Here is a 22917-nt window from a genome sequence, read left to right as displayed (position 1 = left end):
TACATTTTTTATAAATACTGTAAGATTGAAAATTATTCATGGTTTGGTTTATAATTTAACCTATTATACATATGTTTGACTTTCCGGGACCATTAAAATTAAGTGTTCAGGAATAGTCCCATAAAATACAATCTCAATGAATTATTTAATGAAATCCAGAAATAATTAATTAAATCAATAAAAATATAAATTAAACTATACTTCACTTATGTTTAAAATTGACCCAGGCAGCTGACTTGAAGTGTGCATGAACCTCTTGGCATAATTTTGTGCATGTGGGCTACTAGTAATTGATTAAAAAGGAATACAGTTATGTGTGATTTGTCCGTCTCTGGCAATAACTGGTTACTTCTAAATGTTTAATAATTATAGGATTTCTTACACAATTATGCAATATTTAATCCAAATATTAATACATTTTAAGGTTTTTGGAATAATATTATATTGTTTATTAAACATTTAATTTATTATCTTATTCTCTTTTTCCACATTTTGTCTTAATGTCTTGAATATATATATTCAATTGGATTTTTTTGAGTACATAAATAAAAGTATAAATATTTTTATGTTAATAAAATAAAAACTATTCAGTTTCGATTATGAAAAATACTAATACCATCTAGGATAATATGTTGTTACTATTGTTATTTTCCATTTATTTAGTAACCAATAAATTAGAAATGCATGATAATTTGAACCTTTTAGTTAAGTAATATTATTTTTCGACGTAACACCAAATAATCATGGATCATGACTAACTATGTAGAAAACAAAGAGAATCATTAGGTTATTAAAATATTCATTATTCATTATATAATCCATTTATTACACTATATTAACATATATATGTCAAACTACAAAAGCACAATTAATTTATTGGAAAAATAACTTGATCTTACATTAAATCAATATGTTATGAGACTAATACACATTAACATTGAAATTTATATGAATGAACCTCTAGTTATTTTGCCTTGAATGTGTATAATCTTGGAAATGCAATTAGTGTTATTGTAATTTTTTGTTGGACAAGTTATCAACAATTTTATTAGTCAATTGTGGTAATATTTTTATGTATTTTGTAAAACATTGCGATGTACATCCTTCTGCTTCTTTTATATATTTATTCATCTAAAAAAAAAAAAATAAATAACTTATAAACTAAATAAGACAATTTACAGTTTATAAATAAATTTTATTAACTAGGTATTATATTTTTAATAAAAATGAATTAAGTAAAATATAAATTCAAATTTTTTATTAAAATTGTAAAAAAAAATTAAATTTAAAACCAAAGCAGATTTTAATGTCCTAATATTCATTTTATTAATAATGTAAATATAATTAATTTTTAGTACACCTGACATAAGGTCATGGTTAATATATATATATATATAACATATATCAGGGGTGGCCAACCAATCGATCGCGACTCCCTTTTGTATTTTCTTAAATTTTAGAATTTTTTCTGTAAATTTGTATATATTTATATCAACGAATATAAAAATTATACTTAGAAAATGCAATAAATAACTATGAAAAACGAGATTATACACAGATATCGAATAAAAGAAGTGTAACATGTATGTACATATATAATATACATATTTTTTTTTTATTGACAACTTTTTTTTTTTTTGGTCGATCGCGACAACCTAGAAAATCGCAAGTCTATTAAAGTTGGCCACCCCTGTCATATATAATACTTTTTTTGCCTTGTCTAAATAATATAAATAATATGATAATTTGTTAGAGATAAATAATCATGAAATGTAATAACATAATATAATTAGGGATATCTTTAAAAAGTGATAATACTTGATATAGTTATATTAATAACATATACAACTACTGTAAAACATCGATAAATTAAAATAAATGAAAAATTTTTAAATTAAGCAGTATGAGATCTCCTGCATTTAAAAAAATAAATAAATGAAGATTAAGGCAATAAATAATACTAAATTTCATATGAAAAATTGTATGGATAGAACATAATAAAATGAGATAATTCAGTAAAATAGTAAATAAATTATAAAATAATAAATGTAAATATTATAAACATGAAATTTATTTAATGATTTAAACATTTTAAACTATATCAATCAAACAAACCTCATTTTCGCTTCGATTTCTGTCACTGGGCATTTTATCCATAATAGTATCATTACAATCTTGTACACAACGTTGTATTCTATTCTAAAATAAAAATAAGCACAATAAATATTTTTAAAAATCTAAGTTGATGACAATTTGATTGTAAAATGCTGTTTAATTAAATTTAATTAGAATCAATTTTAGAAATTTAATTTTAAAAATATAAATAAGAAGCTAAATATTCAAAACACTAATGACTAATAGAATAAAATTAAGTTATTGCTATCATTGATTTGTTATAAAATTTAAAATCAGTAATAAAAATTAAACATTTGTTTTGCAAAAATAAAATTTGATTTAAACTCAAGGTTGGAACTTATTATACAGTACAGTATAAAATACTATTTATATATTTATATAAAACTACTTAGTTTCATAAATTTTACATTGAATAAAATTATTCAAATTTTTGTTTTTATTATAGCTGCATATAACATAATAATAACAACTACAGGTATAATTTATAAATTATGGATGTATTAACTATTGACAAGTGATAACCAAAAACACAATTTTATATCATTATACAAGATATACATTAAATACCTAGGTTTATAGTAAATTGTATTTTATATATTTATAATAACTGAATTCATCAAGATAGATTTAAATTGTTGTATTAATTAATTTAAGTAATATTTTAGCTTTGATGTATATCTGAGAATACAGTTTTTATTCAATTATTTATTAAATTATGTTTAATTAAAATAACAGTTCAACATTAGGCACTCATAACATAAAAAAATTAAAAGTTATAAGCAAAGTTGATGAATGTAAAATTATAAAGTACTTAATGAATAATAAGTAATAATAATTAAAATAGAAACAATTTTATGTTTTAGTTGTTATATAATTTTATATGTTTTGGTCTTTTTCTATGCATATATTAAAAATCCTGCTTAAATTAATAGTTGCATTCAAATTATAAAGGGAGAACAATACCTGCCACTTGCTAAATTCATTTTGAACATAGTTACGAGCAGCTGCTACTTCCTTTGAGCAATTTTCATTACATACTTCCAATGATTCAATATTTTTTGAAGGGTCTCTACAGCATTCAATAGCACATTGATGCATTTGAATCTGTGGAAATAAAATACTTATCATTACCATATACATATTCATACAATTTTAGATTATAATATTAAAATATTATAAAAGATTAATACAACAGGAAGACATCCATTTCCTAAAGATATACATTTTTTTCAATACCACTAATTCATAAAACAGAATAATAAAATAAAATGACAATATAAAACAACTAAGTAATATAATACATTTTACTACGAAAGATCAACATTTTAGTAGGTGGTCATTAATTAGTAGATACCATCTACTAATATTACTTTAATATTACTATTAAATGTGTAAAAGAATTATGTAAAATAATTATAATAGATCATATACTGATACACTGTAAAAAAAATACCAAAAAATGTATAGTGGTGTTGATAGTCTACCAGCCAAAATTGTAGATAATGTATGATCATCAACAACTGGTACATTAAGTCAATTGTATACTAGCATTTAGATGTAACGAAGAGATCTCATATTTATAACACATTTATATTCATTTAGTTTAATATTAGTTAATTTAATTTTACCAACCATATTAAATAATTAATGCCCATTATCCTAAAGCAAATGAAAGAGGAGTTTTTACACAAATTAACTTAATTTAAAGTACATAAACAATTGCATATAACATGGTAATAGTATTACTACTTCATATTTATTAAAGTATTAAATTATATTATATTATAATAAAACAATAATTAAAAATAATTTACTTGTAAAGTCCTTAAACATTTTCTATCTATATCATTTAAAACATCATATACTGCACTCTGCATACGACGTTGTTCTTCTTCCATTTTGGTAATGATTCTGAAAAATAAAATTTTAAACGTAACATTAAAATCTATATATTTATATATGCTATTATATTTTATAATTTAATTCATGGTATCATTATCTAGAGTTTTGAACAATCATGTGGAAGATAATAAGAAAGGAAATATATTTTATGGAAGTATACCATTTGAGTTAAAATATAAGTTACGAATAATCAAGTAAATTAATTTAACACAATGTTTTTTTTTATTGCAAATAATTAGTTTAGTAAGTATTCTATATATAATAACACAAATTTTAAATCTTTATCAAGTGTTTATTTAAAATTTGGATAATGATAATATTATATCATGTTTTGAATATACCTATCGATATAAATAGATATATAATATATAAATCTATATGCATATAAGAAGTCGACTCTTTAGGTTGTCAAAACCAAATCAATTATTTGAAATCATTAAGCTATTGATGGTTATGTACTGAAATAATTAGTATAATAAATATATTTTAATTTAAAAAAGAAGTGTATTTCCTGTATATTATGCAAATTATAAAATAACTGCTTTAATGAAGAAGTACAGTATTGTATGAATTTGGTGTCAAATATATGGAAGATTCAAGCTTATTACTTACAGTTATCAGATTTTTTTAGTATAGTGGTTCCCAAACGATAGTCTCAGACTCATTTCAAGTAGTATGCTGTATTAAATTTTTGATGTTTATACATTTTTAATTAATACTTAAAGAAATAAGTTATAGAGGGCGAAAGTAGAACTAAATAGTGATCTGTGGACAATTTACAAAAATGATCTATGCTTAGTGTTGAGTTGCAAATATAGGAATCACTGATTTAACATTATGAACTTCTGTTACGTTTTAACACATATTTAAGTATCTTTATAGGTTAGGTTATTAATTACTCACATAATGTCTCAATAGACCTCAATTATTAAGATTTAATAATATGATGGCAGCAGGTTAATATTTGGCTACGCCATATAAATAAAAATAGTAAAATCACCTATGATCAATGCTATAAACATTAGTATTTCAACCATACTGCTAGTTTTAAATATTATAAAAAAAATAAAACAAAATATAGCACTTAAGTCTCGAAATGAACAATTAAAAGATTTTATTATATATTTAAGAGAATAACGTATTAAATAATAAATTACTATATTGTTAAAACAAAATCATTTTGGGGTTAACATACACAGCTACACGTAAAAGGAATAAATTGAGAATTAAATTAACTTTGTAACTTACATAGATGGTCAAATAAATCGGTAGCAGAAAAACCTTCACAGCACAGGTATCGAAAAGGAAATCTAGTCAGAAACAATCGTAAGCATTAAATAATGTTCTGTGCGTAGAACTTGATGCAGTCAATTGTCAATGCAAATGCTGAGTACCATACCGGCCGGCAAATAATGTAATATCGAGATCGGCTTCAGAGTTCAGTTTTGTGGTATACTCGCCACTATCTTTCGACTGATCACTTATCACCAATTAATTTTTATCACGTTTTACAGTATTTTTGAGATAAAATATTTAAATACACTTTGTGGTTTCACCGATTGTAGTATTGTACTTTTACCTATATTTTACTTTCTTGATTATTAATCAAGTAAGTATGGTAATTGAAATGTAAAAAGTCTGAATTTTTAAAACTTCAAGAATTTTTGTTAAATAGGAAAATGATAAAAATGTAACTCAGTTGTAATGAGTAGGTGGATAATTAAGCTAGCTTTAACATAAAATATTAATGAGAGAGATCCGATATCACACCCAAGCGGTATAACAATTTGAATTCACAAAAACCATTTTTATCATTTAGATTATTATAATATTAAAAACCAATAAAACTATCATTTATGCATAAAATGACTACTGTCCGTCGTCCGATGTGCATTGGTGGAAAAAATGACCACGAAAAATAAAAGTCCATATATAAATGACAGAAAGTCAGAAATGCAAGTGCCATTTAATGTTTCTATGTAATATTTTGTTGATTATAGGTACTGTATATTGTAATATAATAATAAATAATAATATATAACACATTTGAAATATAAAGCTCAGAATATAGGGTATACCTTTTGGCTTTTAAAAACAAAACAACGACAACTCGATAAAAATAAGAATACAGAAAACAGAAAACTGATACAAAAGTGCAATATATCTATATACCAATATCTAATGATGTATTTTATACAAGTATAAGTAGTTATTAATGGTATTATATTAAATAATATATTAAAATTGTATGTATCAATTTTGTCGATTATAAACAAAATTATTTATTATTTATTATTTAATTAAAATAGATAACTACAAACGAGAGTAGCAATAACTCCAAAAATGATGACAATAGGTACCTAACTATAATTTTTGGTTGTTTTAATAAAATATCTACGCTTAGTACGCTTTATCCTAATTACAATTTTTTTTGTGGGCTTTTTTTCGGGATTCATACACAGTATACCATTCTTTCTTTGTAGACTTGGCACTTTAGCGACTACATTAGCGACGAGTCTCTACCGGATAAACTTCTATTGCGCAAATGCGTCAGTACCAATCGCATATATTAGTATATATTATATACCTAAATCGTAACCCGCCCGCCAATAACAGCAATATGTTTTCCCGAGTTTTTATTTAGTTATTCAGTTTCCTATTCGGCTATTTATCATATTGTTATAATGACATATTACTATAAATGTAGACAATGTAGTACATATATAGAGTAATAGAGTACATAAATGCTTGTTGCATTTGCAACTTTTTTTCTACTTTTTCAATTAATCACTTGTATGTTTTAAATGCGTGTTATGTAAGTACAAACTAAAATTTAAAGTTTTTAAGAGCAGTATTTTGCAATTTTTGGATTTTTGATACAATTTTATAGAATTTACTCATTTATACAACTATTTTAGGTAGGTATATAGTTGATACTCAACCGTCATAACATCTAAGTTATCTTATAAAATAAACATAATTTCAAGTTGGTAGATATTTAATACAGCGCAAAAATAATTTGTAAAATAGGGTTACTTGACAATTATGCATTATATTGTTATAATTTTTTTTTTCAGCTACTTTGAATAGAATACTGAATTATTTATATTTATATTTTTGGTAGAATATTAAATTATAACAGTAAATTTAAAAAATTTATAACAAAACGCTGTTGTTTTTTAGTGAAATCATTAATATTTTAAGTGCAATTTTTGGTATTTTTTAGTGTAGTATTGAAATAAATTTTACTAGTTTTTTTAGTACTACAACATCCGTGTTCTGCATATTACATATTATACCTATTTATTTTTTTTATTAGTTTTTAAACTATGTTATATTGATATACTAATATACTATGAGTCTATGAAACATGTTTAAGTAATACTTACAAAGTATAATAATTTTACAAACCTACAACAATTATTCAATTAACACTAATAATAAAAAAAAATATACGTTCAAATCGTTCAATACATCACTTTTTTATGGTAAGTGTATATCTTTAAGATCATTACATTATAACATACAAAGTAATTGTTTCAAAATAGTAATAAACTAATAAGTAATAACATAATATGTATTGATGGATTACATAAATAAATAAATAAATGTTAATATGTTATATAGGTACCTACCTAAATTAATTCAAAATACTTTTCGCTTAATTTACTGCACAATTTAAAATATATATAGGTATATTTTAAACCTTGATTTAAACATAGGAGTGGTTGTCAACATTACATTATCTATGTATCTACGAGACTACGAATAGGTAGTGGGTAGTAACTACCTATTGGTTTTTGAATAAAATAATTTAGTATTTCTTCTTACATTTTTTCCAGCCTATTGTGCTGTTTCACAGAGTGATAATGCATTCATAATGTTGTATAATATTCTATAATAAGTTTAATCAATTAAATTCTATGATTATTGATGATATCCCAGGTAAATATAATGTAGTCGGTCAACTATGTAGTCAAAATATTGATGAATCCAGGTCTATTTCATTCTTATTAGTTAGACTTTGATTTCATTAGTAATAATAATTAATAATTATGTTTTTAAATTTGTATTTATTTATAAATGAATAATCACTTATTATGTCACATATGTAATTGTATTACTCAATTAACATTTTTACAACAATTATATAATAAGAACATAATATAATACTAATAAAGTTCTACACTAAAAGATAGGTTTAGTAAACAGTCAAAAATCATAAAAAAAAATGTAACCCATTTATGCGAATGTAAATGTTAACTAATAAGTAATAACCCCATTGTTGAAGCTTTTATCCTATTATTAAAATTAAAAAAAGTTTTAATTTCAATCCTAATTCCTAAACTTACTTTGCGCTTATCGTTATCGATAACAATCATTGAACTCTAACCGTGGTTATCATATAGAGTTCAATGATAACAACAAGATATAAATTGTAAGCATGCGTAACTGTGCCAAGTTCGCTTAATTAGTATGTTAGCTTCAAACATAATATAGTCGGTAGGTAACTCTATCCATTGTATATGATCTAAACATTATAAACTGTAAACAATACTGTAATTATTATCGCGTCGTAATTTTTTCGTTATTAAAATTTAATATTTATTCTATTTTGAAAGAATACTATCACTGTAAAACTTCGACCTTTGAATTATTGATAAAATGATAACAATGGCTCCATGTTATCTTCTCGTAGCAATATACATATTCTCTTCTCGTTTATTACATTTTATTATCAGTAAAAAATTCGATATTTGTTCTGTTAATAATACTTAATTTTTTATTTTGTACTTAAATAGTAAATTAGTTTGGTATTTTATGTTGTAACGGCGATCTAATTATCAAAATACAATAATATTTATTCTCAAATTTGTGATGAATATACTGCTAGTGTTTTTGGATGATGAATTTAACCAGGTAAGGTCAACTGGCTAGTTTTTAAGTACATACTTTCTTCTTTTGTTTTCGAATCTCAACATCAGTAAGACATAAACAACAGTGCCCTAAGAATTCAACCCAAATCATTAGTTTCTTAAAATTGTTAAACCAAAACAATTTTCAGGAATAATTTATAACAAATATAAAACTAAAAATGTATTTAAATAAATAAATTTCTAAAACAAAAAAAAACCAAATATAAAACTTGTTCCTTTTATTTATTATAATAGGTGGTATGTCTTTCGTTAAGTATAATTTTATTTTAATACTGTTGATTAGAAATGATTAATTAATTATAAAACATAAATTATAGTTTAACTTTAAATACCTATATCGAAAGTAATGCCATTAATTGGACAACCGTAATGGACTAATGTATGTAAAATAAAGTGTATAGGTTAACTAATGTTCTTCATAAATCATAATATTAACGATAAGATAGAATTCAAATTTAATAATACTAACCAAACAATGATTTTTGTTTTTACTAGTTCCCGCTAGTTACATAATTTTATTTGTTTTTTAATTAAGTAAATATAGTAGATAGAATAAGGGATCTTTATTGTTGATTTAAAATTATTTTTAATTACTTATTTAACAATGTTTACGTTTGGATTCTACTGTAGTAATTACAAGTAGCCAGTATTAAACATTTATTGCTAGTAACATTAAAAATTCCAATATTTTAATATTTATTATTATAAGACCAATTGTTTTTAATTTAGTGAAAGAAATGCATGCATTTTTATTTAAATTAAATTTTTACTGGCTATCCTTTTCCTTTATTATAAGTTTTAATACATCCATACATTTATGGTATTTATATATTTAATGTTATACCGTGTATACACATCTAATTATTAGCATAAATATTAATAAGTATTAATATTCATTGTAATATATTACATATTTTATTAGTATTATAAGTGTGAAATACACATTGTGTGTGGCTATGTATTATTTAACTATTGTTTTTAGCCTTTGTGTTAACTACTTTATTGACATAGTCAACTTAATTTATATTACACTTTGGATTATTTGATATAATTAAAAAAAAACTTTTCTCCGATATCAGAAACAAAAATAAGTTATGACTTATAAATATTTGCTAAATCAAATGCTCTTATTCTTTTATATTGATAATTCAATCATAATTTACATTTAAACTATTTTCAAAGGCATTTTTAAAAATGGTTTAATATGTAGTATTATGTGTAACAAATGTATATATTTTTTTTTGTAAATAAAATAATGTATTTGGCAATATTATGTTTCAGAAGAGGAGTTAAAAATGAACATTTATAACATTTTTGGAACAATGCTTATAGTAAAATGTAAATTTTGAATTAAAAATATTGTAAATATTGAAAATTGTGTATACTAACCACTATGGCTACTGTTGAAGAAATTGATGAAGCTGAACAACTTAGATTCTTAGCATTAAAATCTATGGTGAGAAGGTCTAGCAAAAAGAATACTAATAATACTGATACTGATGAACAAGATATATTATTACTAAGAGCAGCTGCGTTAAAGACAATTAATAATAAAAGTTCACAAGGTAATAAAGATGAAAAACTTGTTAAAAATAAATTAGTTAATGAAAAAAAAAGAAGCATAAGTAGCCAGGTGTCTCCATTAGCAAGTAAAAAAAACATCAAACTGACTGATATGAAAAATAATAATTTGGTAAACAATGTTACTAACAATACTAATACAGGAAATACTACAAGAGTTTCGAAACATCATCTTGAACAAGTATTTAAAAGTAAACATAAACTTGAAACAAACATTGAATCCCAAAGTAAGTCTGAAGTCATCAATAATAAAGATGATATAAAAAAAGTTATAAGGAATGGTAGTATTCAACTTTCAAACTTGGATTCCGAAAAATTCAATGAAACTATGATATTGCATATAACGTTTAGTTCATCAGAAAGTGATGATTCTTCCAGTGAATGTGATATAGTTCAAAATAAGGTATGTTAAATATTAAATATGCTGAAAACATATCAATGTTTTTAAATACTTTTAGGTATTAATACCGAAAAAGAATATCAACAATGGTGCATTAAGATCACCAGCTCCAACATTGAATGTTGTGGATAACCATGTTAAAGCTACTGACGCTAAATCATTAGAAGATAATAAGTATGAATCGTTAATTTTATACTAAACATAATTTTATTTAAGTATCTATTATCTATATTCACAATTTCCATATGCATTTGTTAAAATTAGCACCTCTATACATATTGTTGAAAATATTATTTATTGTGTTAAGTTCTAATGTTATTGCTGATTGAAGATCCGTGTATTCCTACATTAGTTCAGGTTTATGGATTTTAACATTAAATAGCATTTTAACATAAGTTATTATGTTAATGTGTTATTATTATAGCTTAACATTTTTCAACAAGTAAATATGATTTAATTTTTTTACATTTACTATTTTTTTAGTTATATATTTAAATTTTAATAGTCTAGGGTTATTAAATCCATTTAACATTTATTTGGTTAGCCAACCAGTTTAATTTATAGCAGTACTTTTGAAAGAATTTTGTATTTATAATGAATTTAATTTGTACTAATTTTTTTTTTTATTATTATTATTTATATTATAAAAATGAAAAAATATACTTTTGATAATTATCAATAATATTCACACATTTTAGTTATTCTAAAAAAATAATTCTAGTAATATTACACATTATCTAATTTTTATATTAATGTACTGAAGATTCTGCCCTTTATTAAAACTTCTTTTTCTTTAGTACTCTTGGTTTTAGTTTAGTCCAAGTAAGTTTAAAAATGTGTTGTTTCATTTAGCTACAGCACAGTAATTATAACAGTTTTAACAGTGTATGCTAAAAGTTGAATGATTTCATCAAAGTAATATTTAGTTTTTTTTTGCATGGAAAAAGTAATAGTTTTAAGTATTTTCCGATAAAACAGTAGGCAAATTTTACCAACTTTTTAAGATTTTTATTTGTTAAATGTGATACAAAAATAAACCAAAATCCTCATTCTTTAATCAATTATTTTACACTTCATTTTTTTGAAATTTGTAATGATATTAAATTATATCATTACTATTATTGCGATAAATCAATATTATAGGTACATATGTGTTTCCAGAAGATTTACTAATTTTAAGTGCTACAAACTAAAAATACTATTTATCTTTCGTCTTTAATTTAAATTAAATCTTACTATTTAAAAAATATAAATATATAATAAATAACTTAACAATTATTAATTGTGTAAAAATAAATTGCACTTTTTAATTCAGTTTTTATGCACAAAAAACTCATGTGCTAAGATAAACAGGATTTGCAATGAATATTAAAGATGAAAGGGAAGGGTTTTCTGTGAAAAAAAATATTCTAGGCAAATTATTGCATTTTATTCCCCGTTATCTAAAGACTAATGTAACAATTTAAATAAAATGAAGGCATAAAATTTGTAAAACTAATTTTTCTAGCCTTATTATTATTACAATATTATTTTAAGAAAGCGTAATATTGGTGTGTATTGTCTTTGTTTTAATAACACATACCAAAGTAATATTTAAGTTCAGCAGTTCCAGTTTGTGTTGGTGGCTTAAATATTAAAATTAATTGATCTATTATGAAACTTAAAGGTAAGAACATTATTTGTGTTTTCTCATTGGCTTTTACAATATTTTTATTTTAAGTGATTTATTAGTATGTTAGATTTAATAATTTTCATAGTTCCTTTAAAAATTAAAATATTGTAAGAAACCAATGGCAGAAGATAGATAATGTTATTAATTCATAATTCTTAAATTTAACTGATAATACAAAACTAGAATTACTGAACCTAAATATTGGTATGTTTTACATAAGTAAAAAGGTATACATGCTAGTTTGACATCTCCTTAAATCAGTCTATGTAAAATAGTAATATAATATTGTTTGTAAATAATAATTGATATTGTTTCGAATCTTCTTTTATGTAAATTATGTCTTAACACAAAACAGTTGACTAGTGACTAAGGTTTATATTAGGTGTATATTACTGCCAACATATCTAATAAAGTTAAAGAAATTGTTAGATTTGCCACGTATGCGTTATCTTTATAATACCATAAACTATTATAACCGCTTTTAGAAATAAATTTTAGCATAATACAAAAATACATTGGTAATATTGAGTATTAACATATTATACACACTTTACAATAAAGGATATCAGTAATATTTTATACTTTATCACAGTGGTCGGCAACCTTTTTGGACTCCCGGACCACATTCATAAACTAATAAGAGTTTGCGGGCCAGACAAAAATAAAAATGTTATATTCCAAATTATTTATCAAAAAAAAAATTTAAAGCTGGCCGTATACAATAGACGCGCGGGCCGCCGGTTGCCGACCACTGCTTTATCAGATTGCAATAATATGTAATCATTTAAATTCACTTTTCTTTTCAGATTAAAAATGAATAATTGTATGCAACAAATATGTGGACTTATGAGACATTGTGAATCAGAAATTGAAAAACGTAATCAACAAGTGGAAATATTATTACAAGCATATGAAAAATACCAAAACTATAGTGAGTCATTGCGTTCCATACTTCGGTCAATGAAAACGGTTCGTGATGAATTGTCATTATATAGTTCTGCTGAGCATTAGTATTATTGAAGCCCAAGTTCAAAGTCTTACTAAATAAGAAAAAAACATCATTTAATTGTTATTATTTGTGTTGGTTTTTGTTTGGTTTGTTTGGTGTTTTAAAATATACTACTTGTTATTAATTTATTATCCAATTACATACAAATTGAGTATGGCTGGGTATTATATTTAGCAATATTCATTTATTTTAATTGTAAATGGCTATGATGTAATAAAAAATGTATAGTTTCCAAGTTTTGAATTTTATTGTTAATGTCATAAGTGTATTTTATTCAAAATAAGGTTAGGATTTTAATTATTCAAGATAATCAAAATATTGTAACTAATATATTAAATAAATATTGAGTATCTAAATTTTAAACGCCTTTATCTATTATTAAATAGCATTAGTCAAATTATTTTAGTACCTATGCTTTTTTTCTATAACTAATCTAAAGATTAATTAAAAAAATAATGAAAACAGCAAATACTTACCAATGAATAATATAATTTGTCAATCATGCTGAATTTGGGACATAGCTTGTATAATCTACACATATCCCGCTGGTTAGCCCATATTATTATAAAACTGTCTTGATTAATTTAACTTTTATAATTTTAGTTTATATACAGTATAATAGTAGTTTATATAGTATAGTTAAATTAACTTATATAACTTATAGTTATAATTTATCTTTTCTTTTTATGTAATTTATAATTTGTTGATACCGGAGTCAAATTTTACAAAAATTATCGAATTGTATGGTCATTGCAACTTGTATTAAATATCATTGAAATGTCTAGAGTACCAATTTTTGAAAACTAAAAACTAGATAAAACTGGCAATCCAACACGTAAAATCAGATATTCATAGTTATCAAAATCAAGTCACCAAATAAATTTATAAATTACTAATTTACTAAATGATCAACATGGCTTATCTGTAAGTTATAAAATAAATGGTAATAGACAATATTATAAAAAAATATATGTTTTTAGGAATCGATTGGTACAATTAACATACAACAATATATTACATCCTAATATCAACCAGTACAATTGATGTATTAGTATACCTTTTTTCTTTACCTACGATTTTCGGCGCAATCGATATATGCGTCACAATAACATGCATACCATTCCCCAACTATTTGTTATTTAAATCATAAATAAAAAAAAAAAAACTATGAATATAAAATATAAAATTATTATACATTTACCTGAATCTGTTTGAATTTATTGTATCATATTAATGATTATCATTAACAATAATGAGAAACCATGTATTCTGTAGATACATTTATATGCATACCAGATGAGTTGTCTTGGGTCGTTAGAGCAATCAAAAAACTAGATAAATCATATTATTTCTTAACACAAGTCTCAATGTATTGCCATATTTTATTGTATACTGGGCAGCTAACAAAATTGTTTTATTTTGAAAATATCTATACCTATATTTGATATTATATGTAAATATCTAACAAAAACTACAGCTTCCTATAATTTATACTTAACCTTCATTTAATTTCTTGTATAGCTGGTTTGATTTTTAAGCCAACTTTTCTTAAAAATTTTGTTTTTTTTCACAAGGATCAAGATCAAAATGTCATAGAAACATAAAAACTCAAACATAATAAACTGGATCACCACTGTGCTGAAAAACACTTGTTGTGCAAATTTTACCAAATGTTGCATCTCCATCCAGTTGTTCATTAGTCCATTATTAATATATAAAAGACAAGTAATTAATGACCTTAACTTTATGTTGAGGTGTTAGAATTAAATTTGAATAAAATTGAATTATAACTCCTAATTAAAACTAAGAAACACAGCTAGCAAAGTGTACATACATTTACATAACAAGATAATTAATCTTAATTTTTTTTTTTTTTAATAATTTTATTATTATACATACCTGTACAATTTTATTTATTTGAAGGCATATTTTACCATATATAGTGTAAATAATAATTTAAAATGAGTCAGAGAAACTTTAATAATATTTTTAAAAAGTTCAAATTGAACATACATTTTAAAGCTACTTCTTTATATATATTTTAATAAACTACTCAAGTACTAAGTATATAATTACTAACTAAAATATATCATAATATTTATCAACTATTAAGCACTCATAAATAGTTGACTATTTTTACTTAATATAATTTAGTCACTTTATTAACAGCTTTGATTTAAATGTTGCATTATTTTTTATCTAGCTTCTAAAATTAAAAGTAATATTTTCCTGAATAATGAAGATAATGGCTAATATGAAAATAGACATTTGGCCATTACAATAGATTAGAATAATAATAATAAAAAATAAAATGGACATTAAAACATTTTGACAAGTTTTTAAAAATAGGAACAGAAAGATACACAATAAATTATTATAAAGGATACCAATTATATTTTTGATTACTACAAAAATTACACAAAAGATTAACTTACTGGATTACGGTTTACTTAATAGAGCAATACATTAAAGGACAGCTGAAGGGTAATCTAAATAGTAAATAAATACATTACTATAACATAATAAATTAGATGTAGTATATTATGCATTGATTTATATGTATAATATTAAAGTTTTAAATTATACAAAAATTTAATTTTGAGATTATTAATGTTATTTTATGTAAAGAGCAATTTTTATAAAAATTACAATTATTATATGTTATTTTATTACTTTATTTGTACAATTAGAGCTCTAATAGTTAAAATAAGATCGATCCCCAGGACTAGAAAATTTAACAATTACAAATGTTATATTACTTAAATGAGCAGATTGAAAATGTATATTATAAATGTAGATAATATTAAATTTCTTTATTAAAAATATAAAAATGTATATATAATATATGGAAAGCCAATGAGAAAAAATGTTGCTTTTTTTATTCTTACATACAGTATGTTTCGATAATTGATTTTATCTATTTAATGTAAATACAATAAAGATGTAAAATCAAAACTTGTTGACATGAAATATTATTATTAACATACAAAGCTTAAGAATAACATTACAGTTTAATATAGTTTATATACATATTAATATCATTTGATTTTTTTTTAATAATCATAATAATTTAGAGTAAAATAATTTTGATCTTAAAAATTAACTGATAAATATTTAATACTCCTTAATCAAAATGATAAAATAATATGTATATTTATTTATAGTACTTACTAATTTAAAAAACATAATCAAAATAAAATATTGTTGATTTAGAATAATAATTTCATGACTTATTATTTAAAATGATAGTTAAAAATACAGTAATTACTAAGTTAAATACAAATTTTAAAAATGCTTATTACTGGGGATATATTTTCTTTCTTTTTCTTACAAGAACAAGACTTAAAATTTTAACATGGCTTCAATACAGTACAATTTGTGAATTATTTAAATCTATTGATTTTTATAGTATAAATCATAATAAAATTATTTAATAGAATCCATTTATGATACTTTAATATTAATAAAATTAATAAACATTGCATGGTAGTCTTGTTCTTGACGAACTCCGTGTTATAATTTTCGTTGCACTGTAAATAATTACTTTAATGTAAAATTTAAAATGAGCAAGTAATTATGAAAAATAAAAAATTTTAACTGTAACAATTTAAGAGATTATTATGTTATGAGAATACTTTATTTTATACTTACTATAAGTAAGTATTTTTATACATAAAGATATATATAAAGGTAATTGATAGCAAGTTGTATAGTTAATAGTTATGGGAATATGAATTAATCATTTGAATATTATGATATTTTACTTGAGAATATTAGAAATAAGATAATATAAATAGAAAAATTATTAAAGCAAACAGTATTCTAAACTAGTTAGTTGTGTATCTGAATAAGTTTATGTAAATGTAACATAAATATAATATATTAAAAGAAGTTGATTTAAGTAGTATCACATCTGTCTTTTATTATCATAATTGAAAGTGTGTATCCACTTACATTTTTTTAATAACCATGGGCAACTAAATGATCTCCAAGTTTTTCAACTACCAAGGCAGCCTGTTGTGGTTGAACCGGATCTTCATATAATGATACAACAATAGCTGCAAATTAAAAAAAAAGGTAATGAATAACGATTAACTAATAATAAATATATTATACAAATAATATTGACATATGGCAAAAATAACAATAAAATTAATTTAAAATGTCACTTTAATATTAATTCTAATATTTAATAGTTTTATCAATAGTAAGAAAAGTTATGAAATATACAAACTAAAATAGCTTTCCTACATTCCTTGAATAAATATTTTTTCATATTTTTTGTAAAGATTGACTACTTATATAAGTAATAATATAAATATCTATGAAAACATAGTTAAGAATGTCCACTATAATAAACATTAGGATAATTAAACATATTATGTTATAAATTTGTAGCAGGTACAAAGGGAACAAAGAAAATCGCTAAGGAAAAATAATCATCAAGAAAGTTTATTCACAAAACAAAAATATATGGTGAAAAGTATGGATAAAATCATTCTAAAGTATCCCTTTTTCCAGTGATACCAAAAAAAAAAAAAACTAATGTACCTATCTATTAGTTAATTCATATATTTTACTGATTTTTTTAAAATTTTAAGATTTTGAATACAATAATTATAAAAATTATAACTTACTTTGTTGTGTCTTCACACAATGAGCTCCAACTTTTCCTTGTTTAGCTCTTATAACTTTGTCAGTGCCCGATAAATAAATATAACGAACACTTGCCAATGTAATGCCTGAAGACGTTAATGTATCTTGGTTTTCAAAGCCAAGAGCAATTTTGCTCAATTCCTCTTTTGATACCTATAGAAATAAATCATTAACTTGAATAATCAGAACAATTATTAGCATTTTAGCATTTATTTAACAGGTCTTGAAATAAAAAGATAAATATTACCTAATTGTAAATGCTATATATACTTAAGTATATATTTTTCAAATTTAAAACTTGAAGATTTTTATTATAAGAAGTTTATAAAGCATATTTCATTCATATATTAAAATGTGTTTTACATACATTTATAAACTCATATTTTTATGTTGATTACTTTATTTAAAAAAAAAATTAAATTAAATTAAAATGCATAAATATTAAATGATCTATTAAATATTATCAATAGGCAATAATGATAAAAAAATAAAGGTGATCACTAAGAAACACAAATTGTATTTCTCAAATAAACAGTATGAGAACTCCTTAAATTCATTGTAAAAATTCTAAACAGTTTGACAAGAACCTTGTATCTTATCATGTTTTTAAAATGTGTCAATACTCTTTATACAATATTGAAGAAGTTTTTATTCTTCTTTAATAAATCCAAGATATAGAAAATATAATATATCATATGAAATAAGTTTAATAAACACATAGAACATTATATTCAGTCTCCTCAATAGTAGTATGAACAAAAGTAAACGAGAGCGATAGGTTTGAAAAAGATGTGCTGGTTGGTTAAAACTAATGAAATAAATGCACACCTGGATAAAAGATATTAACTTGAAAACCAATGTATCACACTGAAGACTGCACACACTGCAACCGTTGTGATTTTACCAATACCACCACTGTCACACTGTATAGGCCTTTAATCAGAGCACAGTGGCAGCATAAAGGTTATCTTTTGAGACACAGAAATCAAGATTTAATAAGGCGGGTGGTGAATAGGTGCCTCGGAATTTGAAAGTGGGTAGTTAGATATTCATTATTAATAATTTATGTAAGCACGTATAACGTACCTTATGTTGTTTTAGTATGGTCATAGGGTGGATGTCAAAAAAAATACTGTGCGTCAAAAGATGTAATAGCTCGGGCCGCCACTGTGGCGATGGGCACACGGTTAACCTATAACTACTGTTTATACTCACGTCGAATCCGTCGGACTTGGCCCACACGTTGCCATCGTGACCGGCGATCGCGGCTTTGGTGACGCACCTGGACGCCAGTAAATGTTTGTCGACGTAATCTTGCCAGGACGACATGTTGAAGAAATCAGGGGCGGTTGCTTGTGCGTTGTTTGTTAATGTGTGCGCGATTTGGCGGGGGCTGTGGCCGGAAAACGCGTGGTCGCCGGTGGTGCGAAAAGTGTGCGGAAAAGAAGACGGTCGGGAAAGGAGAAATGAAATAAATAGGACAGAAACGAGAAATGGTTAGTCTCGCACCGGACGGTGATGGCAGTGTCGGTGTGGTGATGCGTCCGTGTGAGTGTGTCGGTGCGTGTACGCGTCTGTGTGCGTCTGTGTGACGTGTATTTGCGTGTGTACGTGCGTGTATGCTCGAGTTGGCCCGTCTGCGCGTGCGTCGGCTATCGTCTCGGCGCGTGCGTGTGCGTGCGAGCGACACCCGGCGTATAAATTATATACATTATACATAAAAAAGATTATTATTGGATGACGGGCGGAAAAAATACAACGATGTACATTGTCCTACACATCGCGTCATCGGTGCGTACCGGTGCGCGCACCGCATCGACACCGCCGTTTTTACCTCCACGTAATTACGATTTATGGCGCCCAAATCAAACGCTCGACGTACTGGCTACTGCTATACTTGAAGATATGTCTTAACATTTAGAACGGTCTATAAGAACGCAACATTTGCAACTCGTAAGTATTGATTCCGTCTTAAATACGTACACCATTAGCGAAATTGTGTTCGGTAACTCAGAGGCGTAGCCAGGATTTTTTTATGGGGAGGGCTAAATAATTTTAACTTGAGTTATTGAAAATCAAAAATAGCAACAAAACAGACATACTGATAAGTAACATATTAACGTTGATTTTCCGTTAACGTATTTACTATTTCAAATAATTAAAATTTGTAAGACAATTTCCATATTTAAATTTAAAAAGGATGAGCAAGTGGGTATCGCTCTGCTGTATAGTAGAGATGGAGAGTAGGTCACTATAATGGATGTGATCTTAAATTTGAATGCAATGACAAGTATCATTGTATACACCAAAAACGAATTGAATGAAGATGATTTGTCAGTCTAGAATAATTAGTAGGATATATTATTATCATCTATATTTAAATTGTAATATACCTATCGCTATTTTACGCGATTTCGTAATAAATTAAATTTCCAACGCTTAAAAATGTTTTTCTATATTGACGCAGGAATTTTTTTACAGTCATTTGAAGAAAATGTTATGAAGAGCCTTGTATTGGGTTTTTTATCCTTAGATATAAATCACAAAAGTGTTATGAATTTTCAACTTAAAAATTCCTTGCAAATTGTTGCAATTTTTGACATTTTTCGTTAACATTTGAACTCTAAATGTTTATAAACAAAAATTGTGACTAACGATTTTTCGTTTTTTTTTATTACAATAAATACAACTTATAATAAATCTTCTATTAAATTTTAAATATTTTTTGGAAAGCCAAATTTTTTTAACGGTATTTAAAAAAAAATAAAACTTAGAAAAATCGAAAATTTCAATTGTCTATGAATAGCTTAAAAAAAGTCAAAATATTTTAAAAATTTAATCGTAAATAGATAACGTTAAAGCACCAACTAGATGAATTTTACTTTTCAAAGAAGGACTGAAGTCAAAAATCAAAGCATTATTTCTACTCCAAAACGTGATGACAGACACAAAAAAAAAATAAAAACATACATCATTGTAAAATAAATACATTCTTCACTCCGTTCAGAATCTAATAGGTATTTCAAAACAATATAAAAAATACGGTCAATGAGGGGGGGCTATAGCCCATTTAGCCCCCCCCCCTTGGCTACGCCACTGCGGTAACTCCAGTTGTGTCGTTGTGTGTATTTTAGCAATAAGCTTCAAATTGGCAAAATGATTGGTAAATTGGCATATTTTCAAGCTTAAAGACACATTACTGGAGTGTTTTCGTGGTTTTTTTTACGATATTTTCAATTTTAATTAAATAATGAGAATTTTTGTATTTTATATATCGATAGTGACCTCAGGTATACTCGGGCTACACTCATAGTAATAAAATCTCTAAGAATGATGGTAGATGGTCGGTCTCACGTTGGATTAAAGAGCTTGAGTTAAAGTGAATAAAGTGAACAACAGTAGGTAACAGTGTTTGTAATAATAATTAGTTGTTTATTATTATTAAATATAAAATGTTTTGAATCAAAAATAGAAATTAGTATAGTTATTAAGTATGACTGGGTTCTGGACTCAGCTAGCAAGCGGCGATATACGACTCAATTAAGTCCGGTGACTTGGGATATTAGACTAATTCTGATTGTACAGCGTATCAAAACCCGTACCATATATATTTGAACATTTGGTTTACTTTCGGATGGACAAATACACGGTAGAGATTTTAGGTGATGGTTCATAAGAAGCCGGAAATATTATATTGATATAAGAAATCCTTCGGTTTCTATATTGTTTATGATACCAGTAGTACCAGTGGCGTATAGAAATTAATTTCAGGGGGGGTTAAAAAAAATGTCCATTCTTAAATTCCAATTAATTATACAATCAAAATCAATGCCTGTACTAACCATATATTTCAGGGGGGCTTGAACCTCTAACCTCCCCTATATATGCCACTGAGAGGTAAAAATATTAAAAAGTTACGAATTACGATATAGGTATGTGTTCGTGTTGCTACGAATAATTTCTTGGAATAGATCGCACTTGTAGTACTCTACGCTTTCATACATTATCTCGGTAATAAATTATCTAGTAGTATTTGTTTAAAAAAATTATGTTGACATCTAGTTCCTCAACAATATACCTATGCTAATCAATAGTAAATAGTAATATTAAAATAGAAGTATAGAACACTAATAGACAATAGTAAAGCAGTGGCATCGGTTTTTTACAAATCTAAATATCTTATAAAAGTACCTACCATATTAGTATAATATTACCTACTATAATAATAAACAGCTATAGATAATTAAATTATTAAAGACACCTAAGTGCCACGAGCAAACAAAGATACTATTCTTAACTTTAAGTTTAATGAACTGACCAATTCACTCTATTCAGATTTCAGAGTCGACACATAAACTGATAAACTTAATTATTAATAATTAATACGCAATAAGTCAATATAATTATACAAACATTACAAACGAACAGAATAAATTGGTTTGTTGTACTTAAAGAACTTAAAATATTTTTTCTTAATATTTAGAAAATGTAACTGTGTACCTGCTTAAAATATAACTGTATAGTGTATACGTAATGACAAAAAGTTGCAAGTCAAAAATTATTAGGTACCCTATATCAAAATTTGAACTTCAAACACTTATATAATAAAACTGCCAATATATTT

General features: G+C 24.7%; 3 protein-coding genes across 7 annotated transcripts; 1 reads left to right on the top strand and 2 right to left on the bottom strand.

Annotated features, from left to right (window-relative positions):
- Window positions 1–802: 802 nt before the first annotated feature.
- On the bottom strand, window positions 803–5582 carry LOC132924254 (protein FAM136A-like). 3 transcript variants are annotated; one of them, XM_060988450.1, is made up of 6 exons: window positions 5438–5582; window positions 5287–5348; window positions 3951–4047; window positions 3100–3240; window positions 2116–2199; window positions 803–1131 (listed from the first exon to the last, which is right to left on the bottom strand). In XM_060988450.1, the coding sequence occupies exons 3-6, from the start codon at window positions 4032–4034 to the stop codon at window positions 1009–1011; spliced, it is 432 nt and encodes a 143-aa protein (XP_060844433.1). In that variant the 5' UTR covers window positions 4035–4047; window positions 5287–5348; window positions 5438–5582; the 3' UTR covers window positions 803–1008. The 3 variants fall into 3 exon arrangements, with proteins under 3 accessions (XP_060844433.1, XP_060844431.1, XP_060844434.1); XM_060988448.1 differs by having other exon boundaries at window positions 5287–5543; XM_060988451.1 differs by lacking the exons at window positions 5287–5348; window positions 5438–5582 and adding an exon at window positions 4651–4669.
- Window positions 5583–8494: 2912 nt separating this feature from the next.
- Window positions 8495–14000, top strand: LOC132927253 (putative uncharacterized protein DDB_G0286901). Of its 2 annotated transcripts, none has more exons than XM_060991753.1 (4): window positions 8495–8541; window positions 10257–10959; window positions 11015–11130; window positions 13435–14000. In XM_060991753.1, exons 2-4 carry the CDS (start codon window positions 10369–10371, stop codon window positions 13637–13639), a joined length of 912 nt encoding a protein of 303 aa, XP_060847736.1. In that variant the 5' UTR covers window positions 8495–8541; window positions 10257–10368; the 3' UTR covers window positions 13640–14000. The 2 variants fall into 2 exon arrangements, with proteins under 2 accessions (XP_060847736.1, XP_060847735.1); XM_060991752.1 differs by lacking the exon at window positions 8495–8541 and adding an exon at window positions 8766–8958.
- A 2008-nt stretch (window positions 14001–16008) lies between these two features.
- On the bottom strand, window positions 16009–19896 carry LOC132926747 (profilin-like). 2 transcript variants are annotated; one of them, XM_060991138.1, is made up of 4 exons: window positions 19509–19896; window positions 18275–18446; window positions 17592–17695; window positions 16009–17180 (listed from the first exon to the last, which is right to left on the bottom strand). In XM_060991138.1, exons 1-3 carry the CDS (start codon window positions 19620–19622, stop codon window positions 17598–17600), a joined length of 384 nt encoding a protein of 127 aa, XP_060847121.1. In that variant the 5' UTR covers window positions 19623–19896; the 3' UTR covers window positions 16009–17180; window positions 17592–17597. The 2 variants fall into 2 exon arrangements, with proteins under 2 accessions (XP_060847121.1, XP_060847120.1); XM_060991137.1 differs by having other exon boundaries at window positions 16009–17167; window positions 19509–19895.
- Between the last annotated feature and the right edge of the window lie 3021 nt (window positions 19897–22917).

The sequence above is a fragment of the Rhopalosiphum padi genome, chromosome 3 (genome assembly GCF_020882245.1).
Source record: "Rhopalosiphum padi isolate XX-2018 chromosome 3, ASM2088224v1, whole genome shotgun sequence".
NCBI classification, from domain to species: Eukaryota; Metazoa; Arthropoda; class Insecta; order Hemiptera; family Aphididae; genus Rhopalosiphum; species Rhopalosiphum padi.
Note: the sequence above shows the minus strand (reverse complement) of the source record. Positions and strands in the feature narration are given on the sequence as shown.